General features: G+C 40.5%; 2 protein-coding genes and 2 long non-coding RNA genes across 6 annotated transcripts in view; 2 read left to right on the top strand and 2 right to left on the bottom strand.

Annotated features, from left to right (window-relative positions):
• LOC148419470 (uncharacterized) lies at positions 1 to 15,024 on the top strand. The gene is made up of 3 exons (XR_015866509.1): positions 1 to 27; positions 3,012 to 3,150; positions 14,844 to 15,024. It is a non-coding gene; the product is annotated as an uncharacterized LOC148419470 (long non-coding RNA).
• alpl (alkaline phosphatase, biomineralization associated) lies at positions 7,044 to 24,644 on the bottom strand. Of its 3 annotated transcripts, none has more exons than XM_088422389.1 (12): positions 24,515 to 24,644; positions 18,623 to 18,768; positions 18,440 to 18,559; positions 16,036 to 16,151; positions 14,867 to 15,041; positions 14,108 to 14,283; positions 13,231 to 13,371; positions 12,166 to 12,235; positions 11,946 to 12,080; positions 11,049 to 11,240; positions 10,854 to 10,973; positions 7,044 to 9,517 (listed from the first exon to the last, which is right to left on the bottom strand). In XM_088422389.1, exons 2-12 carry the CDS (start codon positions 18,699 to 18,701, stop codon positions 9,246 to 9,248), a joined length of 1,596 nt encoding a protein of 531 aa, XP_088278515.1. In that variant the 5' UTR covers positions 18,702 to 18,768; positions 24,515 to 24,644; the 3' UTR covers positions 7,044 to 9,245. The 3 variants fall into 3 exon arrangements, with proteins under 3 accessions (XP_088278515.1, XP_088278516.1, XP_088278518.1); XM_088422390.1 differs by lacking the exon at positions 24,515 to 24,644 and adding an exon at positions 22,799 to 23,016; XM_088422392.1 differs by lacking the exon at positions 24,515 to 24,644 and adding an exon at positions 21,548 to 21,941.
• LOC148419472 (uncharacterized) overlaps positions 24,630 to 26,570 on the bottom strand; it is an 8,460-nt gene continuing 6,519 nt past the window's right edge. The window contains exon 4 of the long non-coding RNA XR_015866508.1: positions 24,630 to 24,746. This is a non-coding gene — a long non-coding RNA (uncharacterized LOC148419472). The remainder of the gene's footprint in view (positions 24,747 to 26,570) is intronic.
• ece1 (endothelin converting enzyme 1) overlaps positions 26,069 to 26,570 on the top strand; it is a 21,024-nt gene continuing 20,522 nt past the window's right edge. The window contains exon 1 of the mRNA XM_088422388.1: positions 26,069 to 26,138. The gene's annotated coding sequence lies outside the window, so the exon portion shown is untranslated. The remainder of the gene's footprint in view (positions 26,139 to 26,570) is intronic.

The following is a 26,570-nucleotide window of genomic DNA, read 5'->3' on the forward strand; positions in this document are numbered from 1 at the left end:
GCCACCCCTTGAGATGGATAGAAGCAGGTATATTTTCCGACTTAATTCATATTTCAAAAATGCTTAATTAATACCATATTTAGACGTGACGTTGTTGAGGTATGTGAAAGTTTCATTCTTTCTTTTAGCTGATTTTTGGGAGCAAAATTGGGGTACATCAGTCTAGGCTGGTCACAAAACATACAAGCATAAACGGCCATTGAAAATGTCTTCAAGTCTTTATACTTAAGCTTGGTTCTTTCTGGGAAATCTCAGTCGGATCGTTGCATCCTCTCATGAAATTCAATCTCGTATTGCACCCGCTGAAGCCTGCCTGTCTCCTGCCGTTTGCTGTTGCTCTCCAAACCTGCCTTGTTTTTATTAGACAAGCGGTCTCAACTCCCAACTGCCTCAAGCGCGCTCTTTGGTTCTATCCCACCCCATGACAGCATGTTTTTGATATGAAAGGAAACTGAAACATCCACGAAAACACGCACAAACAATCAAAAGCACGGGGAGAAGAGGCCGAAGCTGAGATTCAAACCCCTCCAATTGCTATCCGTAAAGCGGACTTGTCCACCATGAGAGCCCCATGTTGCCGCGGCAAGACAATACAGTAAACCATAAAGCTATTTGAGTGAGACAAAAATAGACGAGGGGCAGCTTGACCTCATTACGCACATTCTGTCGAAGCCTTTGACATGTTCCCAGGTCCAAAATTGTACATCTTGGAATAGGAACATCATGTTTTCTTCTTAGATAAGGGAGAACCCTGCCTTTCCAGTTCAGGGTCAAAATGTTAGGATGGCTTCCCAGCACAGTGTGCAGGCCGGCCGTGGAGGGATTGGCAAACACGCTGCGTGGAGAGAACAGCTCAAATGTCAGGCTTTGACATCATTAGTGACTGCATATACAGTATCAAAGCAGAAATTTGAGGCGGAGGTGGCGAGGTGGAATTAGATTATTTGGATGGGATCAAACTCAAGGATTCATTATGTGATTATTCATTTAATTATTCATTTCATTTGATAATTGATTTGTCATGGTATTACATCATCAATCTGACATTTTACTAAGCTTGATTTCACATTTTAAAATGATAAATAACACGTTCTTTAGTATGTATGGTGTTTTCATGTATTTACTTTTTTTTGTTTTGAATGGATCTGTTCTTAGTTGACGCATTTGAGTGACGAGTGTGGGAAAGAGAGAGAGAGTTGTGGTCAGAGCAGGAGTGACTTGATTGGTCCTGTCGTGTAGTGCTATTTAGTAGGAACTCAGCAGAATTAGGACTTGTGGTTTTACCCTTTGGGAATCCGAGAAGCTTCCTCCTTCCCCTTCTCAAATTTACAAATTGCACAGCTCAAATAATGCCCGTATATGAATTTATTAGTATCAAGCTAACAGCTGCAAATCAAAAGAACGCTAATTAGGCTCCATTCTCATGGAGTGTGTGGCAGTTTTTCGCGTTCATCATCCCGCTTGTCATCTTTTCGAGTCAGGACGGGGAAGTGCAAATCCCCCACCCCCGGCCTCAAGTCATCAGTCCTATTTCAATAAGATACCCCTTTCCGCTGTCCCTCGTTATGAACGCAAACTTGTTGGCAGCCGATAAGGAACTTCGGACCCGGAACCTCCGCGACCGGGAACTAAGAGTTCCTAGACTGTATGGCGTGAAAGGGGCTGTTGTTTTAGTGTTGCTTTACACTTGATGCAGACCATTCTATGATATGTGTTGCTTTGAGGTGAAAATAAATAAACACCAAATAGACGCCAATCGTTGGCTTTTGGCCCATGTGGTTTCTTTAAATACCTAAAGTGTAAGTAGATATGCAGTAAGAGGAGGCTTAAAAAGGACGCCATTAACATTTCTCAGCCGTAGCACAAAAATAGTAAATGGGCGTCGGGTTACCGTCACAGTTTGCTTTGGTTCCCTGCAGACTTTTTACATTCAAATACATTTTCGCTTGAAAGACGGACAGCTGTTTTTCTTGATGACATCACATTACAGACTCAAACACTGACAGTTTACAAGCGAGAAGGGTAGTAATCGCCTTGATTCTTTCCCCTCTCTTATTTTTAGATTTTTAAGGGTTAGGTTTGCAAAAGTGCAAAAGTTTCAAAAGGCGGCTTTTAATTAATAGCATACGTGTGCACAAATTGGCTAGGGAGCACGTTGTGCAACTGATGTCGTTGCTAGCTTTTTGCAGCCACATCAAAAGTGAGAATGCAGGCAGAACAAAAAACAGAAATGTACAAAAGATGACCTGTGTGCAAAAAATTTCAAGTGGGTTGACTCTCCTGAAAGCTAAAAATAATGAGAAGATTACAAGCTAATGGAAGTTAGCAATAGTAGCTTAGTACCTCGACGGACAACGTAACCAGCATACATAAACCATATCAAAAATGAGAATGGCTGAAGCTTGTTCACCCTTGTGAAATCACCACCACACGCTTGCTGGCTTATGTCACCAATGCATAGGAATAAATAAAAGATTTTTACTCCTAATAAGAACAAAAATGCCTTTTGTGAAATTCTAAGCGCAATACAACCCGCTACAAAGACAAACCTGTAAAATCAGCTATTTTGGTTTGTAGTGCCCATTTTCTGTTTTTTTTTTTATGTGTAATAGACTTACAGTTGTCATAAATATGTTATAGAAAAACTATTATTGTAACGCTAGATTTTTTTCATGATCTTATTAGATTGTGTAAGAGCATCGCATCAATCTAATGGGTCACATGTTTAATCCAGAAGTGCTGTGTGCTGCGCTAGCATGTGATTAGCGCACTAATCACCTTACTGTCACTATCATATTCCTCATACACAGTCTTTCTCTAGCAGGCAAACCTGTCGGCCTTAAGAGAGCATTTTCAAATGTGACCTACAATCTGACAAAGTAACTTCTGTCAGATCACATCTTACTTGCATGTCTGATCGTATCTTTTAATCCAACAAAAATGTTGTTTGGACGTCATGGTTATATAGAAAGTACATGTTATTTTAAAAGGTGTTTTGTATCTACCATCAGATACAAATCTACGGATCATCAGATACCAACTACTATCTACAAAGCATGGCTCAGCCCATCGAAATTCATGAGTCAGCTGTCAAACGCGATGTTCAGAAGTGTTGGAAAGTAGGACAAAAACATCATCTGTCGATTCAAGGTAATACCATTCAAACAACGTATGACGGTTTACAGAAACATGTGTTATGGGAAAATAATTGAAAAAAAAATACCTGAAAACGTTTTGGTTTGGGGCCATTTTAACAAGTTCAGAAGTCCAAATAAAAATGAGCCAACATTTTTTTTTTCTTTACATAATCACTCCCAGTGGCGGTTTACTGTCAAACTAAACATAGCACAAAGAGAAGTTCACTTTGATGTATTTAAAACAACCACAAAGCTTTGCATTGACAAGTCAGTTAAGCCAAACGCTAACCGTAAACAAAAAACATTCTTTACAGGCTGATGAATAGCATTGGTGTTGGACATTGTAACTGTATGAGTGTGGTCAAGGAGCAGGTTTAAAGTTGTATCTCACGGTTCTGCATTGCCTCATTCTCCTCCTTTTAACAACCTGAACTTACTTCACATTTGATTTCATGGGTATTTGTTTCAGAGTATTTGATAGATACATATCTTGTTTTTACAGCAGTGCATTCTTCCAATGTGGGCCATTTGTGTCATGGAGACATTTGCCTGACAAATGGTCTACTTGATCTCTTCTGTCTTATGTCATTGTTTCTTATCTGCCGTTTTAGGCCATAGGTTTTTGTTTGGTTGTTTTGTTTTGTTTTTTCTACTGATGACCTAAATCAGAGGTATCAAACTTACGGCCCGTGGGTCGAATTCCACTTCCTCGAGGCCCAAGGTTATTTCGCTAAATGATTCGCTCTGCCGTGGTTTTGTCGGATCACTTCTTTGTGAAAGAGAGGAAATGGTACCGTCAACAGGCACATAGTGCTAAACTGCCATGCTTCGGTTAACAACTTCTGGAAACTTTCTCAGTCTCAGTGGTTTGAGTCGAGTTGAGCTACTAAGATTGTATTTTGAAGATCTTACTCTCCTGCTGGAAATTTTACACATCCTCTGCAGTCTTCCTGGTGACCGGACAACGAACATTACAATCATCATTTTAAGTAGGATTCATGGTATTGCCCGTCATAAGCTTTCTTTTTCTTCGAAGTTGTAGGCTCGTCACCTGTCACTTGACTGGGACTTTTCCCCTTTTCAAAGTTGTCTCTTTGGTATTCAGTTAATTTCTTTGTGAGTGAAATTTTGACACGCAATTGACTGCACCATTTTGGTGTGGAGCTGTATTTTGGGATTTTTCCAAGTGTTCTTGAAAGGCAAACTTGACCTCCCTGTCAGTGCAGCAATTCCCACCCGCTGCTGGGCTCAAACCCGGATGAAAATGCATGTGTTCCGTCAGGAAAGGCATCCGGCATATGAACTGTGCCAAAAAAATCCCGACTTGCTGTTGCAACTCCTGAGTCCTGACAAGGAAAACTGAAAGTCAATTCTTCAAGTTAAACTCCTCTTTGAGATATGCTCTAATTGCAACTAATCTAAGTGAACCTCATTTTTAAATTCCATTTTATGGAGGCTGGCTGAGGACAGAAGTCATCTCAGTACATAATGTATCCTTTTACGCATGACCTCCGAGGAAATCTTAGCTAAGATACCACTGTTGTGTTCATTATTGTTTGTTTCTAAAACAAAATCTAACGTAGCCCTTCATTTTGTTTCATAAAAAATGTTATGGGCACTGTTAGTTTGTTTGCGAGTTGCTCGTTAGTGGCCCAAACAAAACCTCCTCTGTTTTGGGCAAATTCTCAAGCAGCAATTCAGCTCTTGTGTGAAAAGGCGGAGCTTGCCATCAAGCTAATTGCAAAGCAATTCAATTTGCTGTTGTAGTGGGGACAAAAACGGTGAAAGTCTATAGTCAGCGTTTTAACGTAAATCTAACTTGGGAGACAAAAGATGTTATTTTCCAACCCTTTATTTAAAAAAAATACACATTTTCTCCAATTGACAGTGTAGAATGAATAAAATGAATCATTTTCATTGTTTTTCAGTTTCTGGTTTGGATGTTCTTGTGAGATGCCAGTAAATTGGAAAGCAACTATTAATATTTTAACCCAAGTTAAAGCAGTTGTTTGTAAATATTCCATTTTCATTTAGAACACTGATCGTCTGCTTTCATAGAGAACTAACTAAATCAAATAATATTCACTGTCGATTTACTGAAAATTTGGGCTATTTTAGGTCTCTCACGCTATGATCAATTATCAACAGTAATTATTGATCAATTTGATTATCGGTAAGTTATTGATTAATTGAATAGTGGTGATCCTGCTCTGTCCAGCCACACCTGTGTTTTGAACAGCAACATCTCGCCAATGAAAAGTCTAGTTCACTACGAGTTCATCATGAGGCCAATCCCTAGAGACCATAATATGGTTATGTTTCTACAACGTCACCTCGCATCTATTACAGTATAATTTTGGGTGGTTTTGTAGCCATCTGGAAAAAAACAACAATCCGGTGTACATACTGTTGGTAGATGTACCAAGTTCCCACATGGAACAGATTAGAAAAGCAACAGGAAGTGGATCTGCCGCATCCCACGAGTTTACTCTGTAAACAAATACCGAGTGCAGCTCCGCTTCTCGCTTGGAGAAATGATGGCAAACAATACGCTCTTTGAGTTCATCCAACTCCTTTGAACCACCTTTTAGATATATATGTATTTTTTGGATGGCGTGCCATGAGATATGTATTCATGTGGTCCGAATCTTTTTAAGGCACCAAATACATCTTTTCTCGTTGAATGCTGTTTGTCGGCGTGGAATCGGCCAACCAGAAATTCCATCAGAAGGTTGAGTATTTGACCCATTGTTTTTGCTGAACAAAGCTTGAGCGACAGCTCGCACCTCAGAATATTGTTTGTTGAGAACGTCGCGAATCGAGGATCCCCTGTAGTTAAAATGCAGGAGGAGAGCCCTTTGCCTTTTTGCTCTCCCACTGTTCACTGTGTAACTATAGGCGGTGGTCCAAGAGGGTGGGGGAAAGGCTCGCTCATTTACTTCAGTGGGCTTGCAGCTGTGATAGTGCTGCTGAATGCGCATGGGGGCCGGGAGTTAGGTGCTCCCATGAATGGTAAGAGGAAGCAGAGCTCAGAAGAAGCCCCCAGGGAAGGGGAAACTGGAGGTGATTAATGTGGAAGTGATGGAAAAAATACATCCAACTCTCATTGTCTATGGAGGTTAGGCCACATCTTGCTGTGTGCCGCCAAGTCAATTCTAGGCTTGCATAATTGATTGCAGCTATATATCCATCAAGATCATCAAATGGCACGTGCAATATGTAAATATGTATATTGGAATGATGTGTAATAAGTGTCGTATGGAATTTCACATTTTTGTCTCACTTTTGGTATGTTCTGTGGTGTTTTATTTGTGTTTCGGTTAGTGTCTGGGGTTTTTTTTTTGTTCAGCTACGGTAATTTACAGCGATAACTCAGCCGACAAACTAGGTGGTGAACGTGAGACTGTGATTGGCTAAGGCAGCCAAAGAGTATAAGTCACATCGAGAGCAGGCTCCTGCAAAAAAATGTTGTGGCGTTATATTTGTGCCATACACGCACACACACACACACACACACACACACACATATATATATATATATATATATATATATATATATATATATATATATATATATATATATATATCATCTTGATTAAAACCTCATGGGTGTCATGTGTGGTTAGGGTTTGTTGTTTTCTTTGGGTTTTGTTCATGTTCCTAAGTTCTAGTTTCAAGTTTTGTTTCCCCCTTGCATCTCCTTTAGCTGTCAATGTCTCATTAGTTTGATCTTGTCCACCTGCCTGTTTACCGGCCCTCCTTGTCATCCAATCAGCTTCCCCTGCCTTTGGGGTATTAGTTAAAAATACTGTAGGCGTGCTTGTGATTTAAAGAAATATTGGCATGGACTGATTGTCTTATAGTGTATGCAGAGTTTTTATGAAAGTTTGAAAAAAGCAGCAGAAATAAAATGAATAATCAAGATTTTTATTGGACAGCAGTCAAGGAGTATATCACCATACACCCAAACATCGGCTCCCTACCGTTCATTACGGGAACCATGCCGTGACATTCTACACAACAACAACAGAGCACATGAGGAAGTAAAGCAAATGAAAGATTTCACATTTCGGCCCTTTAAAATGTGTGTAATTTAACAATAACATTTTCACATGTTGCTATGTCCATATAAAACTAGAGTATCAGTCAGTGAAGCACTGTCCTTCCGCCAATGGCCAAACTGAAAATATAATTTAATATTTGTTAGTCAAGCATGGTAAACACATACTGATCATCAAGACCATAATTCTCATTTTTCTCCCACTGGTCAGATTATAGGATATCTATCAAAGAGGCCTGAGTGTTAATTAAATGGATTTTTTTTTTTCCACAAAATCTTCTCAAACAGGACTGACGGGTGTAAATATTAAACCTGTTCAATATTTATGATCGCAATTACCTCAGCTACAGTAGCCGATTAGGAAATACTCATCTCTTGTACAAAAAGCACTGTAAAAAAAATGTTTTTTTCCTGTTGAGTGGGATTTCGAAATAATTGGTAATTCAGCATTTATGTAGTGGTTTTAATAGACTATTTCCTGGTTGAAAAGATGAACAGATGCATGATGTTACTATGATTCTGGTGTTTATGTTTCCAATGACACCGTATTAAAATAAAGAAAAAAAATATGTACATCTTGTAAGTCTTCATCTCAAATGCTTGCCGTGTTGCTTCGTATGTCAAAAGGGAAAAACTAATTAAAACAGCAAGTTTTTAGTTTATTGTTTTTGATACATTCAAAAATGACCTTTTTTTGCACAGACCACATCTTAACAGTCTGAGGTAGATTTTGTTATTGTTTAAAAAAAAAAAAAAAAAACAGCAAAGCCAATGCTTGTAAAAACCTGCTGGGCAGTCAAATTCCAAACTTACAACAGTTATTTCTAATCACTACGATACGGCAGATCCATTTTGACTTATTGCCGATGCATGAATGGATGGTCCGAAAATGATTTATTCGCAATAAATTATACGGTAATCACAGTGAAAGAGTGGTTAGCATGTCCTTTTCACAGTTCAATTACAACTCATTTTGGCCTTCCTGTGTTGAGTCTGTATGTTCTCCCCGTGCCGGCGTAGGTTTTCTCCGCGCTCTCCGGCTTTCCCCACATTCAAAAAAACATGCATGGTAGATGCATTGGACACTCTAAATTGTCCTTAGGTGTGCTTGTCTGTGTGAATTGTTGTTCGTCCCACCAGTTAAGGTTGTTTCCTGCCTACTACCAGGCGATGGCTGGGATAGGCACCAGCAAGCCAGCAACCCTAGTGAGAATAAGCGGCTATAGAAAATGGATGGGTAGATACATTATACAGTATATGTTTTTCACACTTCCGAGCCCAATATTGGACAGTTTCACTTTGGGGTGCACGCAATCTGGTCTCTAGTGGTTTAGACTCTGTTGAAAAATTATGAGGGGACAGTAAATTCACATGGTTAGGCAAACTGCGAGCTACCTAAAGCAATTGTAAATTCTTCCATCTAAAATATGTCCAAAAATATGAGGTGTGTAGTCACATTTGTGAGATACCCCCTTTGTTCATCTGTCAATGCAGTGACATGAAGTGACAAAGGAAGTTTATTACACTTCCATTAGATAGAGAAAGTACACTTAACATGGACATTCACCTGATGTCTTTTATTCAATAGGATTGCTTTGTGTCCAGGCCTATTTCAATAAATTGAGAGTGGTTCATTTTATTATACTTCCGTGACATTTTTGTTCTTTGGTGTGATGACTGTGTGGTGACAAACTAATAAAACTCAGTTACAGTGGTGGTTGGGTCACGCTATGTTGATGATTCCATTGTAAAGATATATTGCATAGTTTGGTTGGGGCTTGTGTTGTAGTCGCTCGGTGCTGTTCCGGAGCCGCTATCAATACCGTATTGCTAATGCCGACTAGAATGCATTCCACTCACTTGTGGAGCTGAGGCGTATCGGCAGCCCATAATTTTAGCTCAGCCGATTCTCAACCAGGAGACATGACCCCCTTTCCCACGACATACCGGCCTGAAGATTGTAGGGGTTAATAAAAAGCTCAAATCAAGAGTTGTAAAGATCAAGAGCAAAAAAAAAAAAAAAAAAAATCCCAAATGGCACACGGCTGTCAGCATAGAAATTGGGCGAGTGCCAGCATGGCAACGACGCCGGAGAGGACGGGGCGTGTGGAGTCATCAAAGATAGAACCATCATGCGCACAGTGTGCCTTGTTGCTCCCGATGCAGGCCGCGTAGGCCATGACGTGCGGGATGTAGTTCTGCTCGTGCACGCCGTGGAACAGGTGAGCCAGCGGGCCCTTGGCGAACACGGGCACGTCCTCGCCGCCGTGGGTCTCCGAGCTGAGTGGAACGGCCGACTGGGCCTGATAGTGGATGTCCTCTGCGCGGGGAGAACACATCGCACAATTAGCACTTTGTTTGAAACGCCTGCAAAGGAAAGCTGACGAGAAAGATGTGCTTAACAAAATGGCTGACTTTCATTCAGTGCTATTGGCAACTTTTGACGTCAAATCTTTTTTTTTTTTTTTTTTTACTGGGCTCCATTGGCGACTTTTGACCTCAATTGTCTTTTTAAATAAGTCCAGTATTATGATACTGTTACAATATCAATTGCTATCATTTCACCTTTGTCGTTTTTATGTATTTATCATCTATGGCATATTGGGTTCTCTATTCTGTATTTTACGTTTTATTTCTTGATGTATTGACAGTATTTAAGATCTAGAATGTAGAACGCCTTTTGTCGTTGTATATAGCAGGTGCGCAACGAAATTGGAATTTGAAGAGCTAACAGCTGCTGCCCCCGTACGTGCCGCCATCTTGTAGCTCTATACACAATGCAATACGTAACAGTGGCAAAGCAAATATGTAACATAAAAAGACAATGACAACTGTGACATTTTCACAAAAGCCTTATTGTTTGTTATAGATGAACAAGGAGAGATTCAAAGGCTTCTTTCCCAAGAGGATAAGAGATGTCAAGGTCACAGGATGTGCGACGTCACAAATCTGCTACAAGCTAAGTTTGAAAGTAAACAAGCAGCTGTAGTGACCGTGGATGATTCTCAATGACATGCTGTCACGAGGACAGGCGCTCAAATTGTTATGAAAGGCTGCCTTACGCATTTCGTTCCGAGTGAGGTGCTATTTTCTGCCCGGTTTCCAAGTCTGGTATTCCAGGTTGTGGTCACATTGGATTTTTGTGCAGGGACTTTCTTCTTTTCCACTTTGGTGTCCTGTCTGCTTCCGGGTCCAAATTCTGACTTTCGCGTGACATCGAGTTAACTACTCTGCATTGATGTTAGACAGTTGAACACATTTGGTCTTCTGGTTGGACACTTCACAGGGGACTGCCAACTTGCACTGCTCTAAAGCAGTAAAAGATACGAACAAGGTCACACTGTCGTCATACGCTGGTCCGAGCATATAAAAGTAAGATGGTTGCATTTGACAATCAAAGAAGTACGGGACAAAAATTCAGCCCGGGAATATTCATCAATGAACATATGGCGTTTACTGTTCAGCTACATGTGCCGTAGCGTGCACCAAATCTATCGCTCGATGGCAGGGCGGGAATTCGGTCAGCCCAAAAATGGATTGGCCGTTGTGTGACATGCATTTAACTGTTTAGAGGTCAGATTAAGTCCACCTGTGAACCCTTTTTCAGGAATCTATATTCTACCATAATTCTAGGCGGTGGTGACCCCAGTACCCACCGAAGTTAACATTGGAGATGTTCTCCCTTTCACCGTCAACCATCTTGTAACCCGGGCCATTGCCATATGCGATGGCGGTAAAGGGCTTCTTGTCGACGTCGCTCACTTCGGGGGCCAAGCCTGCAGAAAGAGACAAAGATGTTAACATCCCCACACACGGGACAATATAGAAACAATATCAGGCCCGCAGCCTACCGAAAATGCTGTTTCCTCTGAACGTGTAACCTCCAAAGGTGAAAACGTGCGAATGGTCGGCGGTGACGACAGTCAGGGTGTCATAGATGCTGGTCAGGAGGCCGGCTCTGCCAATGGCCCGGTCCATTTCCACGGCTTCATGCAGAGCCAACTGAGCTAAGCTCCCGTGGTGACCGTGGTCAATACGTCCACCTGAAGGACAGGCCGTCACATTGCTTACGTTTTAAAGTCCTTTTAAAGTCACTAATATACTATTATAAATAGAGGATAACCAATAAATGGAGCCTACATTTAATTTCAGTATGCCAAAAAATTGGCATAATAAATAATATAAATAAATTGGCATATATTATACAAACTCCAACTCAAATATTTCATTGTTGTCTTCATGCATGTTGATTAAACAACAATTTGCATTTTCTTGATTTGTTGAAAATACATTTTAGACCACATGCATTCACGGAATGTTGTAAAATTCAAACAAAAAGTTCTGTGAGGTTCCCAAAAATGTCTCCTCCAAAAATACAAAATAACGAACATGTTCGAATTTCTCTAATCTTTGTTTTCATTTCAAACAAAAATAAAAGGTGCAGAGTGTTCCCAGGCTCAGCAGAATCTCTTATAAAGGTCACTGAAAATTGTAATAAATATTTCCCTCAAGTTAACACCGTTTTTTTTTGGCCTTGATTTTATCGAAAGACTCCCAACAATTGGTCATTCTACCCCTAACTAGTAACTTGAAAATCTCATAGCTTTGGGTACCCGCTCCTCAGTCATTTTGCCACTAAATGTACATGGATACGCTAAAACTAAAATAGATCAAGAAATAAAGATGATATAAATGCATAGAGAAAATAAATGAGTCTGGTGCACCTGTAAAAGGTTGCACAAGCATACCTTCTACAAGCAGGAAGAATCCATTGGGGTTCTTCCTCAAGATCTTGATGGCCACATCCACCATTTCCGTGAGTGAAGGATCAGTCTCATCGTTCCTCTCCAAGTGGTACATGAGATCCGATGGTTCAAAGAGACCTAAGAGGGGAACGCGGGATGTACTTAGCGGATTGTACCTTTAAGCCTAAGCAAAAGTTACGTGTAAAAAGAGCCCAGAACTCACCTAGTAAGCGATCAACATTGATGGGGTTGAGTGATAAAAGTTGACTCTTGTTCCACACGTAATGGCCATTCTGCATGCAGATGGGGACCAAGCGTGTGAGGGGGATGCGCAAACGCAATTCATACTGATGAGCAATATAAAAATGAATAAAAAGACTCGTGATTGAAATCCACTTTTGAATACCCAAGTCAATATTAAAAAGCCTTGAAATACTGAATATTGACATTTGAATTTGAAATCACAACTGTGGCTACTTCTATCCCTGCTGTAAAACCCTTAGCTGGACTTAAGACCCTTTATTTGGAAGAGACTTTTTCATGTTTTTCTTCCAAGTGCAACGATAAATCCATTATTCACCAACTACACGGTAATCCTTTATAAATATTGGGGTAATTGATGAATCAAATGGATCCCCTTTTTTGATTTTAAAAATTCTAATCCAAGAAATTTCAGCTTCTCACCAGTAATGCTACAAGCACGAGGACCACGTAAAAACGAAACAGGCCGTTTAAATCAAAGTCTGTCATCTACACGACGGGTATGACTGAGCGCCGGGCGGCACGGTTTGAAGCGACGCTATGATGAAATAAATTGAACTTTTGTCACTCTTTGTGTCTCAACAGCTAATCAAGTTCATGAACATTCAATACCATATTTTCCGCACTATAAGGCGCACCCTCAATTAATGACATATTTCAAAACTTTTTCCACATATAAGGCGCAGATTATAAGGCGCACCCTCAATTAATGACAACTTTTTCAATCACAATATAGTAATACTCAAAAGTAATAACAATTATAATTCAAATAATAACTCTAAACTCTCAATAGCATAATAACCTCATGTCAATATGAGCAACCTTGTTCAACTTTTAACACACGAAAGAAACAGGTAAAGCTTACTTTATTACTTCGTTCCCCATCTACCAATCTCAATATTGATCCATATATAAGGCGCACCCGATTATAAGACGCACCATCAACTTTTTTTAAAAAATTAAGGCTTTTAGGTGCGCCTTATAGTGCGGAAAATACGGTAAATGTTACTTGCGCATGTGTTATTACATGGTCCTTGGTTTTGTCGATCCACTCCTGCACCAGGTTCCGGCCGTCGTTGCGTGTGCCGTTGTGCCTCTCAACGGTGGGGTACTCCACATCTGGCGTGGATTTGGGGAACATGTACTTCCGTCCACCGCCCATCATAACCTGAACAGCCCCAACATTCAAGACACAGTTCATTGCTTTACTCTTTGAACTTAAAACAGTTCAGGTTGCGTCGCTAAGCCCCTTCCTTCGCCCAATGAAGCTGGTCACACTATAACCGGGTAAATCAGTTACAATTTTTTCTTTTCTTTTTTCTGGGAGCAAAGATAACTAATGACACACAACATAAAATGACAGAAAAGGCAAATAATTCTTTGAACCCCTGTTGACTCTGTTAGCTCACCTGAACAAGTCTTGTTTAAAGACTGAGATAAGAGCCAAAATACTAGTCAAAATTGTTAAAAAAAACATTTTACACGATATATTTAGTACTAATCGGATGATGCTTGGAAACTTCAAACCCCAGCTTCCTCAATATCAATCGATCCATTTAATTTAAGTGTGAAATCACCACAGTACGTGGTCCCAATATACTTCACAGCATAATACTTTAAAACACTTCACAGGAGAACCAAACACAGAAAAAACATACGAGTGACAATAAGACAACATAAAAAGGTAATGATAAGACATTTATATGAATGAATAATGAATCCAAATACTGACTAAAAAGATATGAGGGCTAAGATGAGCGCTGTTTTCTGGTAGGAGGTCGGGTACCCAATAACGACCATGAAGTGAAACAGGTGTGAGTACGGGATGGCCTCAGTCCATCAATATTTGCTGTTCACGTTTTCAAATGGATAATCTTAGCATCGTGTCTTTTAATAAAACTCACATCAATGTTGGGAATGTTCTCAAAGAGTTGCCTGGCGATGTCTTTGCAGCCGGCTCGCAGCGCCTCGGCCGGCATCTCGTTGTCCGAGTACCAGTCTCGGTCTACGCTGTGCGCGTAGGCGGCGCTGGGTGTGGCGTGGTTGATGCGAGTCGTTGTCACGATGCCCACCGACTTGCCTGCGAAGCACACCCAAGTTTTGGAATAAAGAGGGAAGGCACGGGGCGCATTCTAAGTGTTCCGAGGACATTAAGTTGTCCAGTGGACAGCCAGTTTAAAGAAAAGAAATGATAGCGATCAACCATTGCATGTCTAGGTACAGTAGCACCCAGTTCGCTTGTTTGTTTTTTTTGTGGTAAACAAAAAAATGCTACAAATTATACATTACTGAAGAGTCTCCGTTAGCATACTTTTGCAAAAAGAGGCAGTGAGTATTTATGCAACTGGAGATGGGAGGAGACATCTTCTGGATGACAAATTGAGGCACGCGTCTATGAAATTACAGGGAAGGCTACTGTATGGAATTTCCATACCGACTGCTGAATGGAGAATAATCAAAGCGCAGATAGTTATGGCAATGTATGATGAGGAGAAGACCGATGGGATACAACCACATTTGCAGGGATGAGAAATAACTATATCACCTCTACCATGTGCAGCTGAAAGCTGAATTTTACATATACTACGTTAAGACATGAAGGCTTTTTCTTCTAACTGACGGAATTTAAATGTCATGCAGGTTGTGCTGCTTCTTGTCAATACCTGCGTCCTTGGCCCACTTGAGGATGGAGGTGACCTCGTTGCCATGTGAGGTGTTGCACTGGGAGCGGACGGCATTGGCGCTCAAGCCCACCGTGCCCGCGTTGGCCTTGACGCCGCACAGGTAGGCTGTGGCCGTGCCGGCACTGTCAGGCACTTGGGCGTCCGTGTTGTATGTCTGTGGACATCAGAATGAACTCGGATCCCATAGCAAACAACGAACAAACGTTGATTTTAACAAAAGAAAAATGAACAACGTGACTTTAAATGTGAGGCGGGATAACGCCTGCTAAATGCGAGAACAAGGGCGCGTTGGTAGAAATGAAAAACCTCCTTCTGACGGACATCAGGAACATTGTAACGTATAGAATGCAAGACAATTCCCTGCCAAATATTCTCTCCGCAGAACCTGCCTGCCACGCTAACACCCACTCCACTTCGCGGCCGCACCAAAGTCATGTGGGTGATCCTAATGTTAATGCGTATCAAACAAGCAGAAAAGGTTCCCAAAAGCTTGAGCAATTTTCAATGAAATGTGTTAAAAAATGTTTGAATTACAAAAAAAAAGCAAGTATCCTTTTTTTATGAGCGGGTTAAATTAATCTACGGTTGAAAGGGGAAAAAAATGCCGTTAAAAACAAATCTAGTCAAGTGCAGTAAAACCTCAACTGGAATGAATGGATGAATGAGTGCAAATGAAGATACTGCAATGTACGCATTTTTCATAGAGGATTAAAAAAACATAAGTATTCCTGTATTCACATGTGTCTCTCCGCTATGTTCAAAATGTTTTGCTTTTACACAACTCGTAATGCTAATTGTTAGCATGGCAAGGCATTTTGCTGTGTTTGTGTGCACAAAACAAAGTGGACCTTAACAAGGTAAACAAGCCTTTCCTGTTGTTGTTGCGGTTAATGTTTAGTGCTCTTTGTTTTATGTTCAGTATGACAGTCATTTTCAAGATGGAGTGCAATCAACAGTGAAGCCTTTTTTTTTTTAAACGATTAAATATTTGATGAACGTCCGCGCGTCTACAATACATATACAAAAACAAAAGAACAAAAACAAGATGAAAAATATCATTTTGAAGTTTTGTCAGTTTCTTTGTACGCTTGATTTTTTTTTTTAGGTTCGAAAGAAAGTTGTGCTTTGAACAAGTCATCTCCGATTACCTTGGACAAAGCCACAAAGGGGAACTTGTCCATTTCCAGTACAGTCTCCTCTCCGGGCTGTCCGTTCAGCTGACCCTTCAATATCCGAGCGGCCGTCACGGTGGGAACGCCCATCCCTTTAAACAGCGCAAACAGGTCAGCCGTTAAAAACGCATTTGTTTTCCCCTCCTGGTGAATTCAAGATCGATAAATCGGTACATCAGTCAATTAACCGCGTGCCATTGATTCATTAACTAAGTTACACACTAAAGATCTTTTAGCGTGTCAACATTTTTTCCGCTCTGATTCACCACAATTACCTATACTATTGTGTTGAGAATTCAACACTATTGCACCACTTCACTCTTTCCACATACGCCGTGTTCTCAGAAGTGACATAACTTTTCCTGTGGGTAAAATGGGGAAACATAACAGGCGCACATTGGTTCTACATGAATAAGTGTGTGCGCCGTGCTGGACAGGAATGTCGTGATGGGGCCTGTGTCCAAACGGCCCAGCGCCTGATGAAAGACTCCAGTTATTGTTCCACTGACGAGCGTGCAATCTTGTTTGGTTTTCCGGTGTTCATTCACCGCGCAGGGATGACGACGTCCGAGCTGATTTTGGATGAGGTGCCTATACGGTCAACTCTACTCTATCGCGGTTTCTTGAGTCGAATGCAAACTAACATTTTGAGGTCCGCCCTGCACTAAACAATGCAGAGACCGATTGGGAATAAAACAATATAGGATGCGTACACTTATGAATATGTCAATATAGAGCAACTAACAATTGAATTTCCAAGCTTAAAACACTTTTTTTTGGCTCTTTCTTGAGATGTAGTATTTTTGGCTTTAAGAGTAGTGAGTGAATATCTTTTTTTTGAAGCGCATGACCGAACCACTGAGCCATAGTCGAGATGAGATAACAGCAGCGGCTGAAGTCACAGTTTTTTTCCGAAGCCCAGGTCATAAAATAAGCACATCTTTTAACACTGCCCATCCAATTTGGCCGTAACCTCGTTTATATGACTGGACCGATTCAATTGTTCGTGTATAGTCGTACCTATAAGATTGAATTCGTACACTTGCTCAAAAGGGAGGCAGTTGAAAGTGAGCGGCAAAGGCTCAGCCTTCTTGAATGACATATCAGAGCCAAGAATTAAAACATCTGATTTCACTAATGTTTAAACCAAATTTGTAATGATCTACCCACTTTGATTCATGATCTATTTTATTTGCGGTGTCCTCTTCATTTCACTGAGGCTTTCTGTCGAATAATATGTTGAGTCATCAGCTTACGTTGTCATAGAAGCACAGCTTAAAACTAGTTCATTTGTAAAAATAGAGAAAAGCAAAGGACCCAGGCAACATCACACTCCAATCCTTTACCTGCGGAGAAGCTGTCATTACAAGATACAGATTGCGACCTTTTTGTTTGGTAGCTCCCCAACCATTTCAGTGCAAAACAAAAAGGCTGATTATTTTTTTAACAGTAAACCATGGACATGATATCAAAAGTTGCACTGAGTTTGACAGTTGACTGAGATTGATAGCATTTATCATCAATTTGGCATAACTTCTCATCTGTCATTTGTGAGATAGCATTGGCAGTTGAATGGCTTTGCTTGCTGATAATCGGAACATCTTTGGTGGAAGTAAACACCGTGTCAAGCTCAGATTAACAATGTGACAGACAGGCATGCGATATAATCATAAATCATATATGAAAACAATTTTTTTTTTTTTTTTTTTACAGAATTTGACTTGTTTCCAGTTGTCAGCCATGAACAATATTTAAAAACAAGACAAGAGGATAATAATATACAGAAAGCAACTGTCACGAGGAAACTCGGAGGTGCTGGCCCGTGCATAGGTGATCATGTTTGCCTGCTTTAAAAAGGCAATGGTAAAGCATATTGTTGACGGGTGGCGTATGAGGTTTTAACAATCAAAAAAACTAATGGGGGGAATTAGTAGGATGATTGAACATTTATCAGATGCGTGGATCTTTCAACATTGTACCTGTTATGGGTTGGACACTTGCTCCAACAGCGCTTAAGCAATTTAATTCCAGAGTAGAAGAACTCGTTGGTTTGGGAAATGCATCAACACTCATGCTCAATGCTTAAAAGGTTTTAAAAACCCATCGTATTTTGCCGCGTTTTATGATTGCGTGTGAATGCCAAAATGTGAATTCCAAGAGCGGTAACAGCATTTGTACAAAAACAAATAGGCATAATTGCCGATGTCATCACTTTGCACTTCTTAGTCGCCTAAGTAAGAGTTCACCTTCCGTTGTCTTATAGTATTGAGCCTGTGAACTCGGTTTTCTGTTTTGAAAAACTACATTCCTGAAGGCAGTTGCTGTAACACGGGGTGATGATTGCGTACGTGACAAACGGAAGTGGGCCACTGGCACTCACCGTCTCCAAGAAATATGATGAGGTTCTTGGCTCTGTTCTGGTTGAGTTGCTGCAGCATCAGTGCATTTGACAGAGTCTGCTGGGCCCAGTTTCTCCAGAAATTGGGATCCTTTTCTTGCTCTAACACATTTAGAAATACATACATGAGAAGGATGAAGACATTAACAGCCTTTGCAAACTTACCAGGAAAGCTTCCATGGCCCGAACGTGGCACAGCCAGGAGTGTGCAACAGATGACGAGTAGCTGCCATGTCCCCTTCATGGTATCACCTCGATGTGACTAGAGCTCTTTGATGATGATGATGTCGGGTGACGGTGAGGACACCTATCTGAAAATCACAAAAACGTACAGACAATGAAGGAAAAACTAGTCACCACGAGCAGCGCATACTTTTGTCCACAGTAAACCCTCCCATGAAGCTGAAGATCACATAAAATGTGTGTTTTTTTTACACGCCCTGTTTCGGACTTTTTAGGTCTAATTATACATCCTGAGTAAAATTACTCCGAAACAATATGACACCCTAAACTTACTCGTATGACAAGAACATGTCTTGCAATACATCCTCGAAGCTACTGTAGCCCACTCATTCTTAATCATCGTTATTTTTTAAATTTCAGTTCCTGTATTGTGCTTAACCACAAAATTGAATCATTGAATTCAACACTGTAGCTTCATAAAATGACTGCGTTTTGGAAGCAATTGGCCCAAATGGCTAATAAAAGCTTCATTTGACCATCACTAAAAATGAGCATACATTATTATTCTTAACATGGAAGTGTAATGAGCTGTTGAAAAGTCCGTATTCAATGCCACCATTAGCGTTTGCCATCTTTGTTCTCTTCTCTTCTTTTCTCTCAGCTCGACTTCTTTCCTCGGTGTCTTGGCATTATGTCAACTCAATTTGCATATTGTAACTTGTACTCACAGAAGAGATTTGTACCCACAGGTGGCTGTCCACATTCAGATGTCGGTGTACATACTTGAAGTCGAGTGTAATGAAGCTTCGTAGGCGTGTTTTATGGAAAAAAAAAAACTTTACACTCACACGTTTTAGGTTTGTCGTCACAAGAAAACAATCTAAACCCAGACAATTTGGATCCATAATCAGAAGAACAGAATTAAAACCCTCACAATTTAGTGCTCACAGGAACAATGTTCATACTCACACGATTTCAAGTCCTCGAAATCAAAAACTATCAGGCGCAAATACGAGTGTGTTTTCGACACTGACCTTACTCCATATTAGTAGTAAATGTTTCGACTTGTGTGACAGGGAAGACTGTTACTATGTTACAGTGTTTCTGGAGCCGTTAATGATTCATAGTTTGGAACAAACACGTTACAATATTTTACACGAAGAAGATTTATATCAATTCAAAGGCCTCTCGGGAGTGCATTAAATCAGCAACTGTGTTTCAAAAGGAGGTCATGAATGCAATAGGGTTCTTCCTATGCTCTTCCGTTGCCAAGTTTTTTGAACATCTGCTTTAACAATATCCTATCCTACCCGGAGGATGTAACAGCTCTAGGTGCCTACGTCACACTTTGCATCCCCAAAGGCATAATTCCAGACACCTCGCTATGCCGGAAAGTGGTCACAACAGGAGCTTTTTAGAAAGGGTCGGCTCGGTCAGGCTTTCAGCTACGATTATCTACACCCTCCCTTTTTCTTCATTGGCCTTTAGAGCTTTCAAGGTTGTTTTAATGGGATTGAGCTCCATAACGCCGAGAGGTTTAAGGGGCAGAACAAAGCCGATTAACACCCAATGATTGACTGCACACACACAAAACAAATCTTAAACTGGGGTATGATTCTTTTTCGCCCGGCTTGATAGCATTTTAGGTAGCATGACAGCCTCCCTTACATTTCTGATGTTATGGGTTGGGGTCTGAGCGCCGCACTTCTTGTGTACGTCTTCTGTGGTTACTTTGGATGTTTACTGCAATTGGTTGGCAACCGGTGTAAGTGTAACTTGCTTCTCTTGCCAAATGTCAGATGGGAATAGCTCCAACTCACTTGTGACACGATAAAGATGGTGTTTTTGGAAGTGTGGTGGGTGGAGGCGGGGGGCTTGGCAACTAGAGCAAAGTTTAATTCACTTTTCTCACCAAAAGTCAGCGAGCATGAAGTCCATTTCACAAAACAATATGAACAGTACCTCTGTGCACTTAGGCAGGTGGCAAACAGTTTTTGAAAAAGACATTGCGTGGGCTTGCGTCGATATTATTAGTTAATCCACAATACTCTAGTCCTGTTGAACATTTTAAAACTGACATATAAAATTTTATCTCTGGTATCTTTGGGATACTGTTTGATCATTGTGATGACTGGAGTATGACAGTTTGAAGGTGTGTATAAGTGTCTCTTATGCATCTAATCAGTTCAAACAGATGCCATATATACTGTTAAAGAGTGGAGCCCGGAATAACCTAAAGCAAGTGACTAGTCTGTGAGGGACACAATAGTTGCTTACGAGCTGCCAAATATTTGCTACCCTTCCTTCCATTTTTTTTTTTTTTTTGCACTCAGCTGGGGTTGCTGGTTTTGTTTAAAAATCACACAATGTGGTGTCCTGGATTTTTTTTTTTTTTTTCATATTCTGTTGCTCACGCTCGACGTGTACTTCTGATGAAATTTACAAACATCTCTTAAGTTCTTAAATGGTTGAACTTGAGCCTTTTTAAGTTGCCCGATATTTATTGGACCCACTTTATGTGGGGTCGGTAATCGGTTGCGTAACTGGTGGTGATGGGCTGATTGAATGGAACGTGGTCAGACAGGTTGGTGAGGGACAATGAGCTGGCAGGACAGGTAGGCTATGACACACCCAAGAGAGTTGAACATCCATCCATTTTCTTATCTGCTTGTCCTCGCAAGGGTCTCCGGTGTATTGTACAACCTTGAACTGGATGTCAGCCAATCTCAGGGCACACAAAGGCAACCAACCGTTCACACTCGTAGACACACCTCAGGGCGGACTGTCAAACATATCAACCATGCATGGTTTGAGGTATTTGGGTGGAAGCCAGAGTACCCGGAAAAAACCCGCACAGGCACGACATGCAACCCCCCCCACACAGGAAGGCCAGAACCGGAATCAAACCTGCAGCCTCTGAGGTGGACATGCAGAACAGTCCTCCATCCAACCATCCATTTTCTGTCGTCGCTTCTCCTCACTAGGGTCGCTGTCATGCTGGTGCCTATCCCAGCTGTCTTGTGGCAGCAGGCAGGGGATACCCTGGACTGGTTGCCAGCCAATCACAGGGCACACAGTGACAACCATTCACATTCACAGTCACACCTCAGGGCAATTTGGCATCTCCAATACATCTACCGTGCATGCTTTTGGAAGGAGGATACTGGAGGAGGAGGAGACCGCAGTGCTCAAGGAAGAACCACACAAGCACGGAGAGAACATGAAAACCCCACAAAGGAAGGCTGGAGCAAATTGGAATTGAACCTGGAACCCGGAAGTACAACTAGATGCAATTTTTGCTTTATATCTTTCCGAGCTCCACAGGTACACTTTAAAACACAAGGGTGAAAATAATAATAGGATGACCACATTCTGTTAAAGCTTTAAACAGTGCATATATAAAAGTTGAGCTTGAACTTGAGAGGAAAATCATTTCAAAAGAGCTAAGCCCCTTTACCACTGAGTGGTCATCAAATTGACATTCATTTGACATCACTCGCCAGTGGCGCCCATCATGGAGAGACAGACTGAATCAAGAGACATAATCGACAGAATTATAAAAATAGATTCATGTTTCCATTATAACATTGATTTAGTTATTTGCCTATATGTTTCTGTAACACATTGTGATCTGTATTAACTGGGTGATGATGGGGGGGGGGGGGGGTGCTAGAAAAACCACAATATCAACAGCGGCCATAGACGACGCTAAAAAAAACAAAACAAAGATCAAGCACAAACGTATGAACTGTCAAACTAAATCATATCCAAAACATGATTTCGGGTGCAGCCCACCGGGGATTGGGGACCACTGATTTACAGTACCCTGGAAAGCTTTGTGGAAAGCTTTGTGGTTCCAACTGGGACAAGCCAAGTGTTACAAAACCAACTTCCCACCTTCCTTGAATGCGGCGGTTGTCAAAACCCCCCAGTGACATTACATGTCAACAACCGAAATAATTTACTTACACAATCAAGCGAGAGAGCAAGAGAGAATTACCTAAAAAGAATGTGCTACTTCAGTGTCTAAACAGCTTAAAGGCTGCGCTACAGTATAACATCATAAAAAAATAAATAAAATTATTAACTAGCATTTTCTCTAACTTCTTTCCAGCGGCTGTAGATTTATATGACTACAACCAAAAGCGCTGCACCGACCTGCGCCGCTCAGAAGGAGCCCGGTCCGCCCAGAGGCAGCGACCCTCCCAGCCTGCACATGAAGAAACAGAGCAGAGCCACCACGGCTAGCAGCAGGAGAGCAGACAGGGCAGTGGTTAAGATCACGTGGTGGGCCGCTTCCATCATGACTTCACCGTACATTCCACAAAGTTTAGAATATCCGGCTGGTGTCTAGATGAAGCACCAACGCCGACTGTTCTCACTCCCCGAGGGCTCAGTCCTAAAACTGGGATTAGGATTTGGAGCACTGACTCAGATGACCTCCAAAAGCAAGAGCAGATGGTTCCGTCTTTAACGAGTTTACAGTACATGGAAAGAAGGAACAACATGATGCAGACGCTTCCCAGATCACTTGCAGTCAAAGAAAGTGGGTACACCCTCCATTGAACAGAAAAACAACCTTGTTCCTTTTGGAGTTGCATGTGAGTTGGATCCTATCCCCACTGATACACAAGGTATACCCTAGACTGGTCCCCAGTCAATCGCATCCTTCTTCGATAGGGCAAACCTATTAATCATATCATTTTAGCTCTTTTTAAAATCTGCATTTTTTTCAGTTTTTTCCCATTAACATAACATTTTATTAACAAAAAAAAAAGTGAACTCCCGCTACCCCCACAGACTCAAATAAAATCAAAACAACAAAAAAATCTGACGGATTTTCTGCCTGAAATGCATAAATCATAAGGGACAAACACTATTGTATCAATTATTGAACCCTTTTTAATTATTTAACCAGAATTTTATTGTCATATACTATAATTGGCCTGAAAAGAATTTGGTATTTGTCTATTCCTTTTGGCAGGAGAAGCAGCGTGCACCCTGGACTGGTCAACAGCCATTCACAGGGCACATAAGCAAACAACCATTCATAGTCACACTCATTTGGACAAGTTACAGTCTTCAATGAACTACTCCCAATGGAAGCTTGGAGCCAAGATTCAAAATCACCACTTGAGAAGACCATGCTGACTGACTCAAGCGCATTTAAGTCATTTTAAAAAGAACGCCACATCAGGAATAATCTGAATTTGTGGAGGCATTGCAAATCTGTGAAAGCGCACTTCTGGCGCGCATGTAGAGCTGCTGGAGATTGATAGCGCTATATAAAATATGCACAACACAAACAGCACCTTGTGGGAATTATTTTGCATTTCTAACACAATCGCTTTGATGACACAAAATCATTAGTTTAGACCATAAAAAGTGCAATTAGCCAAGTATGCAGTATGCAGTTTGTTTGTTTTGGAGTTTTTTTTTTTTTTTTTTTTGGGGGGGGGGGGGGGGGGGCCTAAAACAGACAGTTGACTCATTTTACATTTTTTTGTGTTAAAATCTGTCGTGGTTCATATCTCAATTAAATCCGAGATGTAGACAGCGATTGACTCCCGTGTTAATGATTTTGCAATGAGTACACTCTGCCATTAAAGAAGCAACTTGGCTATCGCCATACAAACGAACCGTTAGATAACCTATTCCCATATTGACCAATGGCATGCAGCAACCATGTGTCTCCAGCAGTCACACATGCCAATCTTAAATCTGCACATAAAAATCCAATTTCCCATTTCAAATTCTGCAAACTAATAATGATGACTTAAGGTTGCAAAGTAAGAAAGAGATGACAAAACTTTGAATGAATACAAAAACACACCAGTTCGTTGTCAAAACTAAAAAAAAAAATAGTTGACTTACTGCACAGTTTGTCTCATCAAACGTTGCACTTGAGGATTTCACCTTGGAATGTGTCTCCTTGCCGTCGCTTTCGTGCTTTTTAAAGGCCAGTCTTGGTTGTCCGAAGGCTTTTTGGGGGGGACGGGCTGCAAACCCGTGGAGGAGGAGGGGAACCATGGAATTACCGTAGCTGGTTCCGCTCAGGACTGCGAGAGCGCAGTGTGGACCTAAAGCGCCCCCTGTAGAACGATTTCTGTAGTAGCAATGACAATACAAACATAAAAAGTAAAACTAAAAGCGTTTTGAAAAACAATACCTATACGAGCATAAAATGTTGCGGAAATAAAACAAAATATTCAAATTATTAAATTACAAAATATTTGAAATATTGTATTTGTTAAACATACCAATAAAAGGTGTTTAATAATACAATGGTAAAAACTGAATAATATTAAAACGAGACAAAACATTCCCATGCAAAAGATTCAAAATAAAAGTAAAAAACACCAAAATGAAAACAAAAATAAAACAGGAAAGAAAATAGTACAAACACAAACTAATCGTATGCGCCGTAAATACACACAATTTGTCCGTATGGGAGTCTATCATATTATAAATTTGTGTCGTAAGGAAGTCGAGTCTGGTCTCGTCATTGTACATCCAAACAATTTGTTTAACATTCAAAACAAGAACTGTAAGCCTATGTGTGTTCACTTTTTACATTGTGTATATAATTATACTGTAACAATATGTTTCAATAGAAATAATACAATTATAAATGTTCTTCTTTCGGCTTTACCCTTCAGGGGTCACCACAGCAAATCAACTGCCTCCATTTAAGCATATCTCCTGCATCCTCTTCTCTCACACCAACTACCTTCATGCCCTCTTTCACTACCATATATACTGTACCTCCTCCTTGATCTTCTTCTAGACCTCCTACTTGGCAATTCAAAACTCAGCATCCTTCTCCATACTGTATATACAGTATTCAATATCAGTATTCAATACAAATTCCCTACGGGGATGAATAAAGTATCTATCTATCTATCTATCTATCTATCTATCTATCTATCTATCTATCTATCTATCTATCTAAAATCTCAGTCTGGCCTCTCTCCAAAACCTCTAACATGTGCTATACCAGTGATGTATATAAACTGCATCCTTTTAACACTGACAAAAGGAAAAAGCAACATCAACCAAATTTCAACAACTGCTAACTACATTTTTACACTATTATACAGGTTAGCGAATATTTTACATGTTAATCGACTTTAATTGAAGTACTCAGCAGTGCCTTTGACCACTTTTAAAAAAAAAATATATATATATATATATATATATATATATATATATATATATATATATATATATATATATATATATATATATATATATATATATATATTCAAACGATGGGTGTTTTATCTTAACAATGTATCGTTTTCCCGCTAAATGCACGACCACTTCCGGTATGACGTTAAAGGGGGAGGAGAACTGTCTTGACTCGGAGGCGCAGACGGGAATGTTGGATTGGCTAGCGAGAGGGGCTGTCTCCCTTTTTTGCCACCCCCCGCCTCCGGTCCCACGGGCCAGAAAAGAATACAGACCGAGTCACGCTAGTGGACCATCTGACGGCACGGTGAGTACACTTCCTTTGTGTATGAATTTTTGCTAAAATGTTCCAACAATATTTTTTTTTAAGAATCGTTGTGATGAAATTACACAGATTTCGTTTTCCGGGTACCATAAAATCACGTGTCAAGGGTTAAGCATTTAACGCGTAAAGAGTATGCTCTATTCCTTTCAGTAAACAAGTAAAACTGTACAGTAACTGTACGCCAATGTGCGTAATACGACTATTTACGTTTGGGAGCTCGCGAGGCATGAGATGTAGATTGCTGTAGTGTCAAATAAGGGAAGAAAAGCCGTATTTACGACTAAACCGGTTTTGATAGAGCAACTGTCAAAATCTAGAATCGGAGGATGTTTTTGAAAAATCGATCGTTATTTAAAAAAATAATTGTTTTATTGTCAAGAAAAACAAATAGGCTAATCCAATATTTTGGTGGTT

The sequence above is a fragment of the Hippichthys cyanospilos genome, chromosome 9 (assembly GCF_059441005.1).
Source record: "Hippichthys cyanospilos isolate Australia breed blue-spotted pipefish chromosome 9, RoL_Hcya_1.0, whole genome shotgun sequence".
Classification (NCBI taxonomy): Eukaryota; Metazoa; Chordata; class Actinopteri; order Syngnathiformes; family Syngnathidae; genus Hippichthys; species Hippichthys cyanospilos.

Bases quoted from the DNA above. Each gene is read 5' to 3' on its own strand.
- alpl (XM_088422389.1), bottom strand. From the start codon at position 18,701: ATGAAGGGGACATGGCAGCTACTCGTCATCTGTTGCACACTCCTGGCT. The intron at 12,236-13,230 runs GTAATAACACAT...ATCTGCATGCAG, and splicing joins TCGACAAAACCAAGGACCAT to AATGGCCATTACGTGTGGAA. The intron at 10,974-11,048 runs GTAGGCTGCGGG...CTCTTTCTGCAG, and splicing joins CAGAGGAAACAGCATTTTCG to GCTTGGCCCCCGAAGTGAGC.